The 18,330-nt window shown below is 44.5% G+C and overlaps 1 protein-coding gene across 5 annotated transcripts in view; it reads left to right on the top strand.

Moving 5' to 3' along the window:
* The window catches only part of BAHCC1 (BAH domain and coiled-coil containing 1), a 125,930-nt gene that overhangs the window by 94,409 nt on the left and 13,191 nt on the right, over positions 1-18,330 (top strand). For all 5 annotated transcript variants that reach the window (XM_060764271.2, XM_067463866.1, XM_060764270.2 and 2 more), the window contains 7 exons: positions 617-1,315; positions 4,529-4,728; positions 5,516-5,652; positions 5,961-6,086; positions 16,062-16,179; positions 16,776-17,043; positions 18,040-18,225. In XM_060764271.2, coding sequence (XP_060620254.2) covers positions 617-1,315; positions 4,529-4,728; positions 5,516-5,652; positions 5,961-6,086; positions 16,062-16,179; positions 16,776-17,043; positions 18,040-18,225 — 1,734 coding nt within the window. The remainder of the gene's footprint in view (positions 1-616; positions 1,316-4,528; positions 4,729-5,515; positions 5,653-5,960; positions 6,087-16,061; positions 16,180-16,775; positions 17,044-18,039; positions 18,226-18,330) is intronic.

Genomic DNA, 18,330 nt, shown 5'->3' with positions numbered 1-18,330 from the left:
GGGTCAACCAGTGTGCCTTTCTAATACAGAAATTGCTGCTCTCTTCTCAAATGGGCTTCTTTTTACTAGTAAGTGGTCTAATATTTGACCTGTTTGAGGCATCAAAGCTTGAGGCCATCATGCAGCCTGGACAGAATATGAAAATTATGTTCAAAATCCTATAACAAACCAGATTTCTAGATCTCATGGTGGTATGGAAAGAATTCAGACTGTGCGAAATATGTGAAGATGAATCAGAAAGAAATCTGCAGTTGGTATATGATGGATTTCCACTGTTTGGGATCAAGAGCTTAACATCTCTTGGTCTCTATGCTTCCAGTGCCCACTTATACCATTCTTTTCCTCAGACACTTTGCAAAAGGCAAATGAATTAAAATAATAATTTAAAAAACTGCTACACAAAGGCAATGTTTTTAATTTGTTAAACATATTATATTCATTGAATTTGAGAGTCTTTGCTCACTATCCCTAGAGGGAACTTTAGTAACTTGGGCTCACGGTTTCCTTTCTGTGATATATACATTGTGTAGCTTAGAGAGCCCAAGGTGATCTCAATAGGCTGTGAGGTCTCCCGTTTTGCTGTGGCTTATTTTGGTGCTCTTTTTTCTCATTCTAGATCTCCCCCCTGGTTATTCCTACCCTGTGGCTGGCCTGGGCTATGCGTCACCATTACCCCTGGACCCAGCTGACCCCGACACTATGCAAACTGTCTCCACAGCAGCTGAGCCTGAACAGTCACGCACCTTCCCCCCTGAGCAGGAGCCACGCTGCGAGGCAGAAGCCAGCCCACCCCATGGGGCTGGGGACACTGAAGCAGAGCCCTCCCTCCCTCCTGCTCCCCACCTCCTTGTGCACCCCCAAAGGCCCAGCCCCACAGAGCTGGTCAAGGAGATCCCCGGTTGCCCCCTGCTGGTCGGGGATGTCCCGGATGGCTTGGACTCTGCCTCTCAAGAACACCAGGAAGACCCTAGAACAGATGCTCCTATTCTGGGGCCTTCCCCAGAGCTGATGGCTGTGGAGGATAGCCCAGCTGCAACACTGGAAGATGGCTGCCTGGAGGATGAGAGTGACGTTGGCTCACCAGATGTCCCATCACCACAGACTGATGTGCAGATGGCGCCATGTGGCCTGGATGCCCTTATTGCTGCCAGTATTGACTTGGGTGACCTCCCGGCCTTGGAGTCTCCCCCTCCCTCACCCATTCCTCCCCTTCCTTCACCTTCTCCATGGAGCTCAGGGATTCCTGGCATTGCCCTGCTCAGCGAACTGGCTGAACTGGAACTCCGTCAGCAGCACTGTGACACTGACCCCCATGGTAAGGATGTGAAGGGGCAGCTTGTCACTTTCTCCCTTCTTTCTCACTGAGTCTTTAAGTTTCAGGAGGGTGGCAGGATTTGGCCCTTGTTTTGGTGCCCCTTCACCCATTTTATTCATGGTGCCTAAGGGGCACTCACTCCTTCAGTAAAGTAAAGCAACCTGTCAAGGGGTGGCTCCTCATAACTGAGACCCCTTTCACACAGCTGAATAAAATCCCACATTATCTGCTTTGAACTGGAATATATGGCAGTGTGGACTCAGATAACCCAAATCAAAGCAGATATTGTGGGATTTTCAGCTTTGATATTCTGGGTTATTTGGCTGTGTGGAAGGGCCCTGAGCAAGATGTAAGGCCTTAATGGTCCTAATATCTGGCCGTGCTTTCCTTACCAGCCAGGGAGTTCAGCACAACTTGTGCCCACTGTGGGTAGGAACTGGACTATGAGGCAACAGTGACCAAACAAGTAAACATGAAAATGTGTTCATGATGAGCAGATTGTCTTGGGTCTGTACAATCCAAAGTCCTGGAATCGTTCTTCAGACCTTGAGGAAAGGTCCACCAAGGTTTTACCTTCAGCACATGCAACAGACATGTTGGCATTCTTTCTGGGGCCTATTCTCCTGCTCTGTTCCAGTAGGCTATTTAGTGTTAGGTGGAACAGCTGGTGTTCAGGTTCATTCTGATAAGTACTATGATTTTCTTGCTTTTTGTCTGCCCTGTTGCATTGCTCAGCCTACGCTGCCTAGACTCATAGAATCGGCAGAAACAGACCTCAGAGGCCATCTAGTGCAAGTCCTGGCTGATGCAGGAAATTCACTATTATAACAGTAGCCTCAAGGTTTCACATTAGGCAATGAAAGGTCAAGAACTACCAGAAAATCTGCCCACTTGGCCTCATTGACTAGGCATGCAGCTGGTTAGAGTGACAGTCATGGCACCCTATTTATGATACTTAAATCGGCACCTGTCTATTGCTTGTCTCCACATGATAGACAGATTTAGTAAACTTAACAAATACATTTTATTCTTTTCTGTTAGAAACTTCAGCCTCCTTTCCTTGAAAAAGCCACTTCCTTGCCTAATAACGCTAAAGGATTACACATCTCCTCTTGCCTTCAGGTCCTATCTGGGTGTTCCCAAAGGCCACTGGATAAACAGTAGTCTCTTTAGGAAGACCTTGCTATTATATGCTGGAACTATATAACCAAGCCAGGAATAGAGAACTGTATTCAACCAGCCATTATGGTATTGAGAGTGATCTGGAAGGTGGGAATAGTTCATTTGGATCCATGAGACCAAAGATTGATCTAACACCTGTTACCTGGGTCAATGGGAAATGGCCATTGAGAGCATTGGAGTTATAGTCCAAAAAAGTTTTCAAAGCTGTGCTCTAGTTGTGCTGTGCTATGATAAAAATTGGTGCAATCAAGCCTTGAGGCACCTTCATAATGTGGGCTACAAACTATCATAGATCCTGATTGTTACCAATGGAAAATGTTTATGCCTTCCAGGCTCAACCTGAGAAGCAATATCCTTTGAGATGCCCATTCTGTTCTGTATGTAGAAAGCAATGAGGAGGTAGAAATTATGGTTCTGGGATTGTAGCAGCATGGAGATTTGTAATGGGCCTGTAACTAAAAGTTGCAGGATTGGAAAAATTGTTCTTGTGTTCATCTGGTAAGGGTTACCAAATATGAACACTTTACAGTGCGAGGAGCTGCTTTAGGGCTAATTTAGTGTCTCTTGTTTCAAAATCTCTATGGGATAGCTAGAGGGTTTGACTGTCATAGGCTTGCGAAAATAATCAGCAGGACGAAAACAGGGAAAGTTTCCCTTTTTAAAAATAGTCTCTATACCTTTCTGTTGCCATTTTTAAGCTTTCTATTTCCTGCCTCCCCAAAGGAGGGGTCTACACCAACCCACATGTGCAGATGGTTATCTCTCCCTGTGGCTAAGCAAAGTCTGTACTTTTCATCCATATACAAACGGTTTCTGCTCACATACCAGAACTGTTCTTTGCCCACAGTGTAACGGAAACCACATGCAAAGACTTCACTGCATTGCTACTTGCACGTGTGCGTAGGCTCCTTCGCAGAGTGTGTCTATATGTATATATAGGTATACACAAAGACACCAAGTATTGTCTGTGCCATTCCTTCCCCCTCTTTGGTCTTCATTTCATCTCATGGGACTTTTAAATGCATAGCCTGTAATTATATTTCACTTTAAACCCTTCCTTCTGAGCATGACTTCTCCCAGAATCTTGTTCTAGCCCTGTTGTTGCTCTGTGAGGTCCCTTTCCCCATTAAGTTCAGGCCAGATCTGTGCTGCTGCCTCTTGACTCAGATGGCTTATTCAGATTCCTTGCTGTGGCACGTGGCATATCAATTGCTTCCCCTCTGCCTGAATGGATATGGGGTATGCACCTGCAATAAACATCATCATGTGCCCAGTAGTTCCAGGCTCTGAGTAGAAACAAGGGCAGTTAGGTCTTGTGCACAAATGGTCTAAACTAGAGCACTTGCTACACAAAGGACAGTCTTCTATTACACCAATGGTTCTCAACCTATGAGTCCCCAGGTGTTTTGGCCTACAACTCCCAGAAATCCTAGCCAGTTTACCAGCTGTTAGGATTTCTTGGAGTTGAAGGCCAAAACATCTGGGGACCCACAAGTTAAGAACCACTGGGCTACACCCTCTGACCCTTCAAAACAGATGTGATAATCAAATAATCAAATGCATTTAAGAAAGGAACAGGAAAAGTAGATCTGTGGGATACAGGATCAAAACAAGTCCAAGATATATTTGTTGTTGTGTTCTTACAAGTGATTCCTGACTTATGACTATCTTAAGGTAGTGTATCTAATAATATGTGATTTGCTCAATGAACTCCCATGGCTAAGTGGGGAATTGAATCCCGGTCTCTAGAGTTGTAGTCCAACATTAAAACCATTACACCATGCTGGCTCTATACAAGATACCCAATCACAGGAAATAAGTTTGGACTTTAAAGGGACTGCAAAGAGGGCACAAAGTTTGGACCATAAAATCATAATCATAAGCTCTGAGTGAGACTTGCTCTTTTATATGCATGGGATGTGTGCAGGCCAGTGTATCTTCTATATTATCAATATGTATATGCCATATATGTTAGTACTCTGTCGAAGAGAATGCTTTTTCTCCGGGAGTAAATTTCTCTGCTTTCCACAGTGCTGGATGAAGAGTTGGCAGCATTCAATCTGCAAAGCCTGGCCACCCTTGCTGCAGCCTGGGCCCTTGTGGAGGCTACTGGCCTGGAGAGCAGCCCACCTGACCTCCTCAATTTAGCGGAAGCCGCACCTTGTGTAGAATTGCGTCCTCGCACACGTGTCTCCCGTCGCAAATACAACTGGACCCCTAAGACCAAACCTGTAAGTATTTTGCTTCCCGGGCATTACTGATAGAGCAAGCGGCTAAAGCAGAAAGCTACCCCCAGAGTCTCACTATCACAGCATTCAGCCCTGACATGGAACTGCTGTTCACCAGACAAAATTAGAAGCATTGTGTTTGGTTTGTTCTTGAGTCAAATAATGTTCTGCTCCATTGAACTTGCTGCATTTTTAGACTTCTTATCTGATGAAACTCCCCCTTGAAAAAGACTCTCAGCTGCCTGGTTAAACTGCTGGGTCCTTGTGTTTCTTAGAAACCCCTGATAATTCATCACTGGGTGACTTTTTTCTCTGGGGAGTGGTGGCTTATTTCTTACTCTGTACCATCAATATACCAAGGCCCAGTGAGTATGGAAGCTCTTGACTGTTGCCATCTGAAATTCATCTTTCCAGCATGCAAGAGGAACCAGTTACCCTTCAATAGCACTTCTTTTCAGCTCAGGAGTATAGCTGGTCCTCAGTATTCATCCACATAGGAAAAAAGAAGGCACACATAGGGAAAGGTTTTCCCCTGTCCAACTCTGGGGCTTGGTGCTCATCTCCATTTCTAAGCTGAAGATCCGGTGTCGTCAGTAGACACCTCCAAGGTCATGTGGCCGGCATGACTGCATGGAGCGCTGTTACCTTCCCGCCAGAGCGGTACCTATTGATCTACTCACATTTGCCACCAGGGGCTCCTGAGGGCACACATACAAGACAGGAATTAAAGCACACACCATAGCCCCTTGCTTTCCACCATCACCATGATGTCTCCTCCTTTTTATCATAGGTTTGCCCTTTGAAAGCTGCCATTGAGAACTTGGACACACAGGAAGTAGAGATGCGTATGCGTCTAGCAGAACTACAGCGGCGCTACAAGGAAAAACAGCGGGAGCTGGCCAAATTGCAGAGACGACATGACCACGAGTGAGTGTCTCTTCATTACTCACAACAGGTTCCTAACAAGTGGTGCTGGGTCTGCTTTCTTGAATGCGTGTTGGAAAGGCATACTAGCATTGAGGGCAAGAGTGTGAAAGCACAGCTCATCTGTGAGCTGCCGTATCTGTTGCATCTGAAGGCTGCAGAATAGGCAAGTGCTGCATTTGCACCAGGAACCTTTTAAGTCTTGTAGACCAGGCATGCTCAGCTTCTGAAAGTCTATGTAAAGACTGCCAAATAGGAGCTGGGAAGCTCTCACCCTTTACCTCGGTGTTCATTGTGGCTTTTGCCTTTAGGCGAGATGAAAGCTCCCGGAGTCCAGCTCGACGGGGACCAGGTCGACCTAGAAAACGCAAGCACTCCAGCATCCTCAGTTCCCTGAGACAAGGCTCCATCAGCAAGAGTGACAGCAGGAAAGTCAAGTGAGTGAACTGGCATCACTCATGTAGATGTGCAGGGAGGGTGTGGCACTAGATACATTGTAGGCCTCCTAAAAGCATTTGAGGCTACATCTTAGCATTAACCAGTACATACAGACTATCAACATGGTGCAGTGGTTTGTGTTGGACTAGAACTCCTAGAGGCCAGGGTTCAAGTCACTATTCAACATTGGAAGGGTAATGACAAACCTGTATTGTCTAAGGCTTTCATGGCTGGAATCATTGGGTTGTTGTATGTTTTTCGGGCTATATGGCCATGTTCTAGAAGCGTCCTCTCCTGATGTTTCATCTGCATCTATGGCAAGCTTCCTCAGAGGTTGTGAGGTCACAACCTCTGAGGACCTCACAACCTCTGAGGATGCTTGCCACAGATGCAGGCGCAACGTCAGGAGAGAATGCTTCTAGAACATGACCATATAGTTTGAAAAACCTACAACCCAATGACAAACCTATTCTGAATCAATCTTGCCAAGAAGACTTAGTGATAGGGTCACCATAAGCAAGGAACAATTCGAAGAGCAAATAGACATTATAGTGTGACTGTCATATCCCCGAGACCAGTATGTCTTCTCTAGGCATTTTCTAGGTCCTCCAAAATTATTCTGTGGTATTCTTAGACCAGAAAGCATTTGTTTCAATAGAGACCACTATTCTCCATATTTAGGAACATGTCCCCCGCAGATATGAGTGTCCTGTTCTGTGAGGTTGCTATCATGAATGAAAGTGAAGTTGTATGTAGAACTGCATAGGAGGTCAGCAATTGTGCATGATCAAATTTGGGTTGTTGCCTAGAACCTATAAAGTAATAAGCAAGTGTGACAGAGGGCTGATCCTTTTCTTCACCTGCTGCTTTTCTCCACCACCACCTGGAATTATATCTCCTACTTATGGATATTTCTAGCCTCAGAATATGGCTGGAGGAGGGGGGATATAAGGAAGATTAAATCATACTGCCTACAAATAACAATTTCAGACATTAGGGCTACATTTTTGGTGCTTATGTTGTTGTTGCCTTAGAAGCACTATGGCTGTTCACATCAAACGGAATGTGACATGTAGTCCACAAATATTTCTGCAGTCTTGTGTATTTGTACACTGAAAATTGTCAGTCCAGGTCTCTAGGGGAAAAGCAAGATCCTCCCTCCCTCTGCAAGATTTTGTGTTGGTAGTATAATTATTACATTGTTGAGTAGTCCATTGAGCATTCTGAGGCCTACACGTAAACACACGCACCAGAAGTGGATGCATTTCAGTACCAAGTGCCATGATTCCTTTGAACCTCAGAGTGGACCTCAAGACCTGGGAGACTGGCAAACCCGGAGAGATGCCTGTTTTTCTGCCCCCCCCCCCCCAAAAAAAAATCATGTCTGCCTTGCCTCCTGCACCGCTCTGGGGAAAGAATTGCCCCTCTTTGAAGAGGAAGGCAGTGTTGCATAAAAGCCTCTTTATCTGTGCTGTATAAAGTCATTGGTCACGCTGCAGTGGTGTTCATTGCTGCTGGCGCTTTATGATTATCCATTAGCCGCCCGGCACAGTCATTCCCGCACTCACGGGCCCTGTATAATTGTCCTTCTCTGCTACAAATTGCCTCTCCCGGCAGGCCCATTTGCATAAATCCTCCAAGCTAGTCCAAACATGATTGGAGCACGCGTGTGTGCGCTGCATCAATCCTGATGATTTGGTAATAATAGTTAAATCTGTACTAAATGGTTCCTTCAATTAAGACAGAAGAAAAAAAATTAATCTCTAGGTTTTATGTCACAAAACATTAGCAAATGTAGTGAAGGTTACAGGGGAAAAAAGCAGTTAGTGTTGGCTTTGGGTTGCAACATGGCTCCACCATATGGCTCATGGAAACATTCCAGGGCTCACTGGAGTACTTGCTTGCCTTTTCTCCCAATCCTCTTTGCATTCCCGCCAGCCCAATATATGGATGTATCCGGGACGGTGGTGTAGAAGCCATGCCCCCTCACTCAAATCTAGTAAAGTTGAACAGATTTATAGGGAATCAGAGTCAATGGGGAATCAGTTCTTAATTGATTTCAAAGCTAGTCCCAGTTTTAATCTATCAGGTGACACCAGACAACAGTAGAATGGAGAGTGAAAGAAGACAACAAGAAGATTGCAAATTGCAATATTATCACCCCTTGCATTTTAAGATTACATCTGCATGGTACCACAAGTTAGAAGCCCCCGGTGGCACAATGGGTTAAACTCTTGTGCCGGCAGGATTGAAAACCGACAGATCGGATATTCGAATCTGGGGAGAATGCAGATGAGCTCCCTCTGTCAGCTCCAGCTCCCCATGTGGGGACATGAAAAAAGCCTCCCACAAGGATGGTAAAACATCAAAAAACATCTGGGAGTTCCCTGGGCAACATCCTTGCAGACAGCCAATTCTCTCACACCAGAAGCGACTTGCAGTTTCTTAAGCCACTCCTGACATGGGAAAAAAATAACCCAGAAGTCACTCCCAGCTAGGTTTTACTTTTGAAATATAGTGTTATATCATTTCAGTTCTGTGACTGCTAAGATAGCCCATAATGGCATTCTGGATTACCCTTTGCCAGGAAAGGAAAAGAGGGGGAAACAAAATTCTTCTGCTTAAGAAAAGAGGAGTTAATATATATGACAGAAGGGAGGAAACCATGAAAATGAACAAAATCTGTCTACCAGTCTTTTAAAAACTCAAAAATTAGAACAGTAAATAACACTCTGAAAACAGGGGAATTCCAGACATGAGACAATCAGGAACAGCTAATACCTCCCAACAAAGGATTCCCCCAGGCAGGAATCAGCTAGGCCTTGAAGCTGCAAGGCTTTGCAATGCTAATCAAGGTGATTAATTGCAACGTTCACACTTGCTTCCAACAGACAAGAGTTCTTTCCTGGACCTTCCAAAGATACATAAATCTCCCTTGCTTAGTTTCCAATATACTTCACAACCTCTGGGGATACCTGCGATAGATGTGGGCGAAACATCAGGAGAGAGTTCTTCTAGAACATGGCCATACAGCCCAGGAAACTCATAGCAAGCCTATATGACCATTGTCATATGCTACTTGTAAAGCAAGGGTTGGTGTGAGGATTGATAACTCACTGTTGCCAAAGGCATAGACATTCAGTTCCACTGCAGTCTGTAGTTGAATATTTTGCAAGTTTTTAAAAGTGCAAATTTGTTCAAACTCGTAAAGCTTCATTTCAGCAGAGAAAAGAAAAGAAGCAGAATGGCCTTTTGTAATGTTGGTCAATATCAGTTCTACCCAGCTTCCTTTGCATTTCCTAGAAGTTATATTCTGTATGTGGCTCCAGTTAATTGTTGCCTCCATGATAGAACCGCTAGTGATATGTTCACCATCCTTGGTGAATAGCTTTCTCTCTCTTTCCCATTCCTTAATTATTATACTTGTGGAGTATTACTACCTTTAAGATCTCCCAGTTAAAAACGATCCCATTATAGATGTGATCAAAGCCCATGGTGCCTGATGCATTCTGTAATGTTTTAAAATGGACTCTGCCATTCTAAAGAGCCATAAACAGTGTCCAATCCCAACTCCTTTCCCATGAATGCACACATGTGAGTACATGTCAAACCAACCTTTTCCCACAGATCAAAGGATGACAGGAAGCTTCCAGATCATGCGGGCTCCTAGAGCGAGATTAGCTTACATACCCATGGTATTTGAGCAGTGCAAGAGAATGGTGGCTTGTGCTACCTTCCTCTATGTTCATTTCAGTGCGTCCGCCTTGTAAACCTGTCCTGGCAAACAAAGGTGGCATAGGATTCCTTTACTGCTTGCCAGGCCAAGGCTCCCAGCCATTGTGGCATCCCTTCCCTGTGTAGCAGGCAGAAGCTTTTGGCTTCCATGAAGCGACACATGCTTCTGTAGCAGCTGTGGGCCCGGCCCCTTGGCCAGCTTCCTATCAGAAACATTCCTGTCCTTTAAGCTTCCCACGCTGAGGAGAAATTCCTGCCAAGCTTGCCTCCCTCCAGCCACTCCCCGGGACTGAGCCATGGCCTTGAGCCATGGCAATTCCTTTCCCGCTTGAGTATGCCGAGGCACAAAGGTTGGGCAGGGGCTTGGCCTTAACTGGATCTGCTTGCCATCCCTAAGCCAGTTTGTTCCTCCTGGCGCTCATCGCCCGTTGCCTGCTTCAGGGTGCTCTGCTCCCTTCCCGTCCTTCTGTTTAACTAGGGAATTCCCTCCTTCCTTTTGGCTGCCTCTGCCAGAATGGAATTTGGCACCCGCTCCAGGGTCGACTCGGGGTCAAAGGGTTGAGGTACAGGGGCACGGCCGAGAGAGAAGTGTGAACAGAAGCTGTCTTGGGAAGATGAGGTTTGGGCAGACTCAAGCCCTGGGCTGCATTCCCAGGGTGGAGCAAACAAGAGGCAGCTTCTCTGGAGCCTGGGTGCTGGAGAGGAGCAATTAGAACTAACGAGCTCTGGAGATCAGCGTGGGCAGGCAGCCAGCGGTGGGGATGGAACAAAGCCTTCGGGGAGCTAATTCATTTCATATTTACTATGCTAGGAGGAGAAGCTGGGAGAGCTTTGCCAAAGCATGGCGAAGCAGATATGTTAGAAGGTGTCAAAAGGTGACCCATCTAAGATAAAGTCAGGCCTAATTTGTCATTCCTGTGGGGATGGGAGAAAGAAGGTAAGCTCCCTCTGTCTATTCTCCATTCTGGAGCCAAGCTACTCTTCATCTCTTTCCCTTCTCCCAGCATCAAGCAAGACATCCCGCCGTTGCTGCTCCATAGTGTCAGATGGGTCCAATCCTAATCTCGTTCTTTCCTCTAGGCTGGTCGGAAGTGACTGCACACTCTTCTTAAGTGGGGGAGGAAGAATTTTAAAGGGAGTTGTAACTATGGAACTCTCCTTACACATACAGGAATAACTGTAAGAGCCGGGTTTTGAGCACACTGTGATTCCATGAAGTACAGAGAAAAGTCAAAAAGAGGCACTGGGCATATCATGACATGAGAGAAACCTACCACAAGGATGGTAAAACATTAAAACATCCAGACATCCCCTGGGCAATATCCTTGTCAATTCTCTCATACCAGAAGCTACCTGCAGTTTTTCAAGTCACTCCTGACACACACAAAAAAGATTTCTAAAGCACAGAGATGGATTTTCAGAACAAAATCCACTAACTTGTTTAGCACCTTGAACATTTAGGATCACTTCTCCTTTCTGTCTGTTCCACTGTTAGTTATGGAGAGCAAGTTAGAAATTCCATTACCAGATGTTTTCAGCTCTTAGGATAACTATGTAAAATCCTGGAGAGAAAGCACTTTGTGTTGTAAACAGTGTAATATTTCTTGGTTTTCTGGTACACATCCACTTGTTATATGTATGCTGGGGAGCTGGAGCCAACCCTCTGTATTGCATGTACGTGCAGGAACACTGCCCAGCAAGCAGAATGGTCCATGTGGGAATTTAACTACAACACTGAGAAAATGGGAGTGGGCTGAAACAAGGCTTTCATTGCTCAAGAGTGTGAGACAACTTACTCAGCACTCCCCACCCCATGACTCCAGGCCCTGTCCTCCTTTCCTTAGAGACTGTAATGCATCCCATATTTTTCCATGAGTCCTTGCAATTCATTCCCATCATCACCCTAAGTACTACACATATTCAGAATTTTGGATAGCAAAGACAAAAGACAAATACAATGTACAATGTATATAACCTTTGGTCATTCAGCAAATATTTTGCATCATCATTATGGGATTGGAGAAATTTTTATCCAGAATTCCAGTCCTAATCACTAGCTGTATGCATTAACTTCTTGGTTCTTATGAGACTTAATACGCACCAAATGTGTGTACAACTACATCTGCCCATAAACCTGTAACCTTAAAATGGAACACAAGGATGGCACTAAAACTATGTGCACAACCCACATTGCCACCAGTATTGCTATCCTCTTGGTGTACAGGGAGTTAAGCTACCAGGGTAGGCGCTATACCGTAGTTCCTCTGGCAATTCCCTTGCACATAAAACCTTCTGACAAGCTCAGCTGAAAGAGGCAATTGTCCCAAAGCCCCCACCATAGCTGGTGAATTAATGAGCTGCAGCAGAAGTGGCAGCCGCTCTGCTCTGGAATGTTGCTGGAAGGCATGAAAAGCCCTGGAATGTCTCCTCCCTTTTCCTAAATCAGCCACAGGACACATGGGAGGGGTACAGTATTGTGCCCTCATCTCCTCTCCCTCAAAAAAGAGGAAGACATATACAAGAGAGAGTGCAGGCAATGCTCTGGTACCAGTTTAGCATCTACTGTTCAGGAAGCTCCCACTGCCTTACCATGTCATTGTTTAGTTCATTCCCTAAGAAGCACCTTCTTCCACTGGAACATCTGTAGAATGAGACATACACACACACACACCACCCATCCATGTATTCTTTAGGGTTGTGACTATCAGGCTATCTGATATGGGGAGTGCCACTGACCTCTTTCCGTACCATGTGCCATGAACTGGTACTGTGCTTGTACCCAATAGCTACAGCTGTTTCCTTCAATGCTAAAATCTCACCAGGAGTATTTTACAGGTTGAGTATCTCTTATCTGAAATGCCTGGAACCTCAAATGTTTTGGATGTCGCAGCTTGGGTGTCATCCTGGACTTATCGCTGAGCTTGGAACCTCAGGTCTCGGCGGTGACCAGAGGAGTATTTGCACAGTTAAAACTTGTGCGCCAGCTGCGCCCATACCTTGGGAAGTCTGACTTGGCCATGGTAGTCCACGCTCTGGTTACATCCCGTATAGACTACTGCAACGCTCTCTACATGGGATGGCATTTGAAGACGGCTCAGAAGCTTCAACTAGTCCAACAAACTGCAGCCAGGTTGCTAACAGGGGTGGCGTTCAGGGAGCATACAACCCCCTTGTTGCGCCAGCTCCACTGGCTGCCAGTTTGCTACTGGGCCCAATTCAAAGTGCTGGCTTTGGTCTATAAAGCCCTAAACTGTTCTGGCCCAACTTACCTGTCTGCACGTATCTCCCCTTATGAACCTCTAAGGACTTTAAGATCATCTCGGGAGGCCCTGCTCTCAGTCCTGCCTTCGTCACAAGCACGTTTGGCGGGGATGAGAGACAGGGCCTTCTCAGTGGTGGCCCCTCAGCTATGGAACGCCCTCCCTAGGGAGATCAGACCTGCTCCCTCCCTCTTGACGTTTCGGAGGCAAGTTAAAACGTGGCTATTCCAGCAAGCGTTTACAAATACAGAGTAGCTAATATAGGAAATTGAATGACCTGACAATGGAATTGGACAATGCTGAGAATAATGAGACGCTGATGATGTTGTTTTTATTGCTTTTGTGATGTCTTATACTGTTTAATTTTTTTATCTATATTATGTTTTATGTATACTGATTTGTTGGAAACCGCTTTGAGTCGCCAATTGGCTGAGAAAGGTGGTATACAAATAATAAGTAAATAAATAAATAATGTCAGATTCTTCCAGATTGTCTGCATTTGGATATAGATACATAAGGAGATATTTTGGAGGTGTGACCCACGTATTAAAACGAAATTAACTTATGTGTCCTGTACACTTAATACATATGGTCTGTTTGCACATGAAAACCATCAGGAAGCAAAGGAGTGGCTATCTCCATCTATGGGGATCATTTTGTATTTTGGAGGGTTTTGGAATTCTAGATAAGGAATCCCAATACCCAACCTGTATTTACTTCCTTACTTGATGTAGATTCCTCTAAGAAGTACTTGTTTCATCATCTGTCTCTGAATATTAACTAACATTGAGCAGGTGTAGAACAAGAATAATAGAAAGTAACTAGTTATCAACAAATTGCCCCCCCCCCACCCCCATGGCACAATGGGTTAAACCCTTGTGCTGGCAAGACTGCTGACCGAAAGGTCAGTGGTTCAAATCTGGGGAGTTGGGTGAACTCTCATCTGTCAGCTCCAGCTTTCAATGCAGGGACATGAGATAAGCCTCCCACAGAATGGCATACATTTAGATGTCGCCTGGGCAATGTCCTTGCAGATGGCCAATTCTCTCACACCAGACTTGAGAGACTGCAAGTCCCTCCACTCCTGACACGAAAAAAGCTGTAATTAATTTCTTTATCCAATATACTCACCAGTAACAAAATTATAAATACTTTATCTTATGTTTGTAAATGAACAAAGGATACTTTCCCCTCGTTTTATGGTAAAACTCTTTTTCATTCTTTCCATAGTTTTAGGGTTGTGGCCTTACTAAATTATGGAGGAGAAATTGGGATAGGTGCTGGAAACAAGCATGTATTTCACTTCAGGCTAGCTGTTGGTGGCACTCTGATTTAAAAATAACTACACATAACTATTTGGTTAGCTTTGAGGAATGGGGAATCAATTCCTTTTTAAAATTGATAACATAATACTAACTAGCTACCTTTAAATCTTAGTCCATAAATAAATAATGGCCTCTTAGTCATGATCTCTCCTTCTGGGACATCGTGGCTGAAGAGAATCCACTAGGCTTACTTGGGGGGGGGGGGGGGGAATGTGACGCTTTTCTACAATGCAAATTCTAGGCTGCATCAATAGGATCAAGGGAAGTCATAGTCACCTGGAATAACACCGTATCTAGTTCTGGGCACCACAATTCAGGAAGGCTATTGACAAGCTAGAACTTGCCCAGAAAAGGGTAGTCAAAACAAACTTAAGGTTTAGAAGCCAAACCCTTACGAGGAATAGCTGAGGGATTTGAGTATGGTTAGTTTTGAGAAAAGGGGCCTGAGATGGGACATTAGCTATATTTAAATATTTGAAAGGATGCCACAGTAAAAAGGGAGCAAGTTTGTTTTCTGCTACTCTGGAGGCCAGGATACAGAGCAATGGATTCAAATTGCAGGAAAAGATATTCCACCTAGGTATTAGGAAGAACCTCCTGGCTGTCAGAGCTGTTCAAAAACAAGGAGACTCAACCACACTCTATTCTACTGCTGAACAGGAGTAGAATAGAATGTGGTTGAGTCTCCTTGTTTTTAAGCATGTAAAGGTGTGTGTAAGTTTCAGAACACAATCAAGCCCATTTTACATACACATGGTGATTGTTCCCTGCCATATTTTGGGCTTTTCCCCTGCCACCTAGGGAGGTTTTTCTAATAACAATTAATATTCCAAGTAGAGAGTTGCTGGCCTCAGCTCTTCTCTAGAATAGAGTGTACTGCTTCCGCAGAAGCCATACTTTGAAAGAGTGAGAGATGTGTGTTTCTTTATGTAACATGTTCTTTCAAGAAGAGCACACACCTGGGGTTTCTTATGGTTATGACATAAAGAATAGCAACAGATAACACAGATAAATCACCATAAGAAACAGGGACGTTGGTCCTCACAACACTGAGAACCAGAATTACTGATCTGGAACTTGTCACACCTTTGAGACTTATTCTACCATCAAGGGAAAATATATGTGAAGAAATGTATAGTATACATAATACAACATGTATATTTCTTCAAATAGGAAAACTATTGTTTTACTATAAATAAAAATAAGGCAGCCAGGCATAAAATTAAATTAAATTAAACTAAATGAAGCTAAAGACATGAACTAGTACTCCTTTCTCTGTCCCAGTTTTAATTCATGCAGATTTTATTAATATGTTCTCTCTAAAAATCTCCAGGGAAACTTCTGCTGGAAGTTGTTCTGGAAGACCTATAGATTCCTAGAAAGGTGTTCTCTCAGATGAAAAATACATCTTTTATTAGCAGTTTTTCCATTTGCAGCCCTAACCCCAGTGAAAGTTGAGATCTTCTTGTAACCACAATGGGATGAGATCATAATTTGCTAATTGGAGGAAGGGTACTGTACTATAATTTTGTACTTGATCAAAAATAATGATTGGACATCTATCTGTAGCCTCCATTCCTTTAATAGGGAAGACAATGAACTGAATATCTTTCCACTAGACTCTTCTCAATGAAGCATTATTTTCAATTCACAGGTCGGTAAAAGCCAGCTTATCATCACTTCTATGTTCAGAGCTGCGGACTGAAGGGGAACCTAAGAAGAAGAAAAGGAAGATACCAGAGGCAGCTTATGGTGGCCTCAAGAGTTCCCAGGTGAGCCTACCTTGTCATACCCCTTTATCTTGCAGCTGAATAAGAATTAGACCAGTTAGGCCTGATCAGAGATAAGTTTTGACCGTGCTTCTTAACCCAGTTAGATAGTAACATTGTCTGTATGGATGTAGAAATGTGCACAATTGTATCACATAGAACAGGTGTCTTGTTTCATTTTGCTAGTTTCTTTACAAATCACAGAAATAGGGTTACTATGGCAGACGTAGGGCCCACATACACAATTATATAATAATATAGTATAGAATTACATTTGCTCTTAAGAGGTTTAAGATGGCAATGAGCTTCCTGATTAATCTCCAAATGCTGAGAAGATTGCTATAAAAATGGATGGCAGTTTGTCAGCAAAGACAATCAAAACTGGTGTAAAAGTATAGAATCCCATTTCTTGAAGGATTAAGGTTAGGTTGTTGGGAATCCAAACAACCTCCTGGTTGGTAGAGTCAGATGGGATTTATCAGCCTTTTTGAATGTCCTGATTCTGGCAGGTGTCCCACAGTGAGCAGGAGGGAGAGGGAGTCTGTGCAACTTCAACTGGTAGTAATGTGCTTGCTTGTACACTGCCCCTGGTTCTTTAGGAGAAGGTGCATTGCAAAAAGAGCAGCTCTCAAGGCAAGCTGGCTTCCAATGTGGTGCACAAGGTTTCCCATCTCAAGCAGAAGGTCAAGAGCAAAGGTCTGCCTACAAGCATTGGCCCATTCCGTCGGAAAGAGCCTACTCAAGGTGTACGGATCCAAAAGAAGCTTTCTCGTCCCAAGAGCTCCAAAGGCATATCTTCTGTCAAATACCCTCAGCAGGACCTTGCTAGCATGGAGGCCAAACAAAGCACAGGAAATCCTGATGCAGGTACTGAAGGAATGATATCCACTGGTGCTTTGAAAGTAAGGTTGATGGTGGTGGGAAATGTGGGGTTGATGTTGGTAACATGTTCCTATTTAAACACATCCCTAAAAGCTTAGGGACAACTGAGAGGGGAGAGTTGGCATCTTTTGGACTTTTTGCTAGGCTCCCAGGAAGCAAAAGCCCTGATTGTCTGTTTATCATTGCACTGCAGAAGATGAATTTGATTAGTTTCTCCCAATCCATCAGGATCAAATCCAACAAAGTTGTTATCTTCCACTCTGGCCAGAGGTTTGCGGTACAAGTGTATTTCCTGCTGGTAAGCAGAGGAAGCAGTGGAGTTTTAAAATAGCTGCACATGACAGCCTTTGCTGGGGCCACTGTGTCCGCTCCAGTTTGACTGAAGTCTTTAGGGTTTCCCTTGGAGCTCCTGGGGCATCTTATCAGGAAACCAAGACTGAGACAGGAATCCAGCTTCCACTCCCCAAAGCCAAAAGAACAAAGGTGCATTGTCAAGGGGGCAAGGACCAGGATGTAGGCACTGAGATCGGAAGGGGGATGCACAGCCTGCTCGACAGCAGGGTCGGCACAGAAAGGAGGTCATTCTCAAAAAATAATCCCACGCACACTCAGAGCTTTTGTTTTTTGTTAGTTTAAAAGTTTTCTACCCCATAATGAGCATACCAGGGCAGCTTTCCCAGATGTTCTTAGGTCATGTCTTCCCTACAATATTCCAGGCCAAAAGGTGGATGGGTGAGGAGTTATGTTGCCAGTAATAAGTGAAAACAAGGCAACCCAATACCAAGACTCGGAGAAATCCTTCAAAACCACTATAGTAAAACATTTACTGAACTGCTGCCTCTCGACCGTTATTTCTCAGTTCATTTTGGGATATGAGCCTTAAAAGTAATATGGTTATGGTCCTGGGCATGTTTTAATGGCAGAAGGTGGGCACCACAAAAGTAGTCGTGAATTTCTCCTAACTCTTCTCTCTGTCCACAGATGACAATCGCCACAGAAATTATGAAAGCGATGATGGTGGTGGTGGTGATGACCTGACCAGTGACACCAGCTCTATTCTTCACATGACAGTCAGTCCTGCTGTAATTGGCCCCTCTCCTTCCTCGGTAGTGAAAATGGAAGCCAATCAGAAGGCAAAGAAGAAAAAGGAGAGGCAGGGGTTGTTAGGTAATGGAAATGTTTTGGTAAGATTCTGAATCTGCCCCAGCTGCTAAGGAGCTGGGCACTGAAACCTGCTGGGGATATGACTCAGACTCTGTCTGGTCTTCCTGT

Source organism: Anolis sagrei, chromosome 2, assembly GCF_037176765.1.
Source record: "Anolis sagrei isolate rAnoSag1 chromosome 2, rAnoSag1.mat, whole genome shotgun sequence".
Lineage (NCBI taxonomy): Eukaryota > Metazoa > Chordata > Lepidosauria > Squamata > Dactyloidae > Anolis > Anolis sagrei.
The sequence above is the reverse complement of the archived record's forward strand: the minus strand, read 5'-3'. Positions and strand labels throughout refer to the sequence as shown.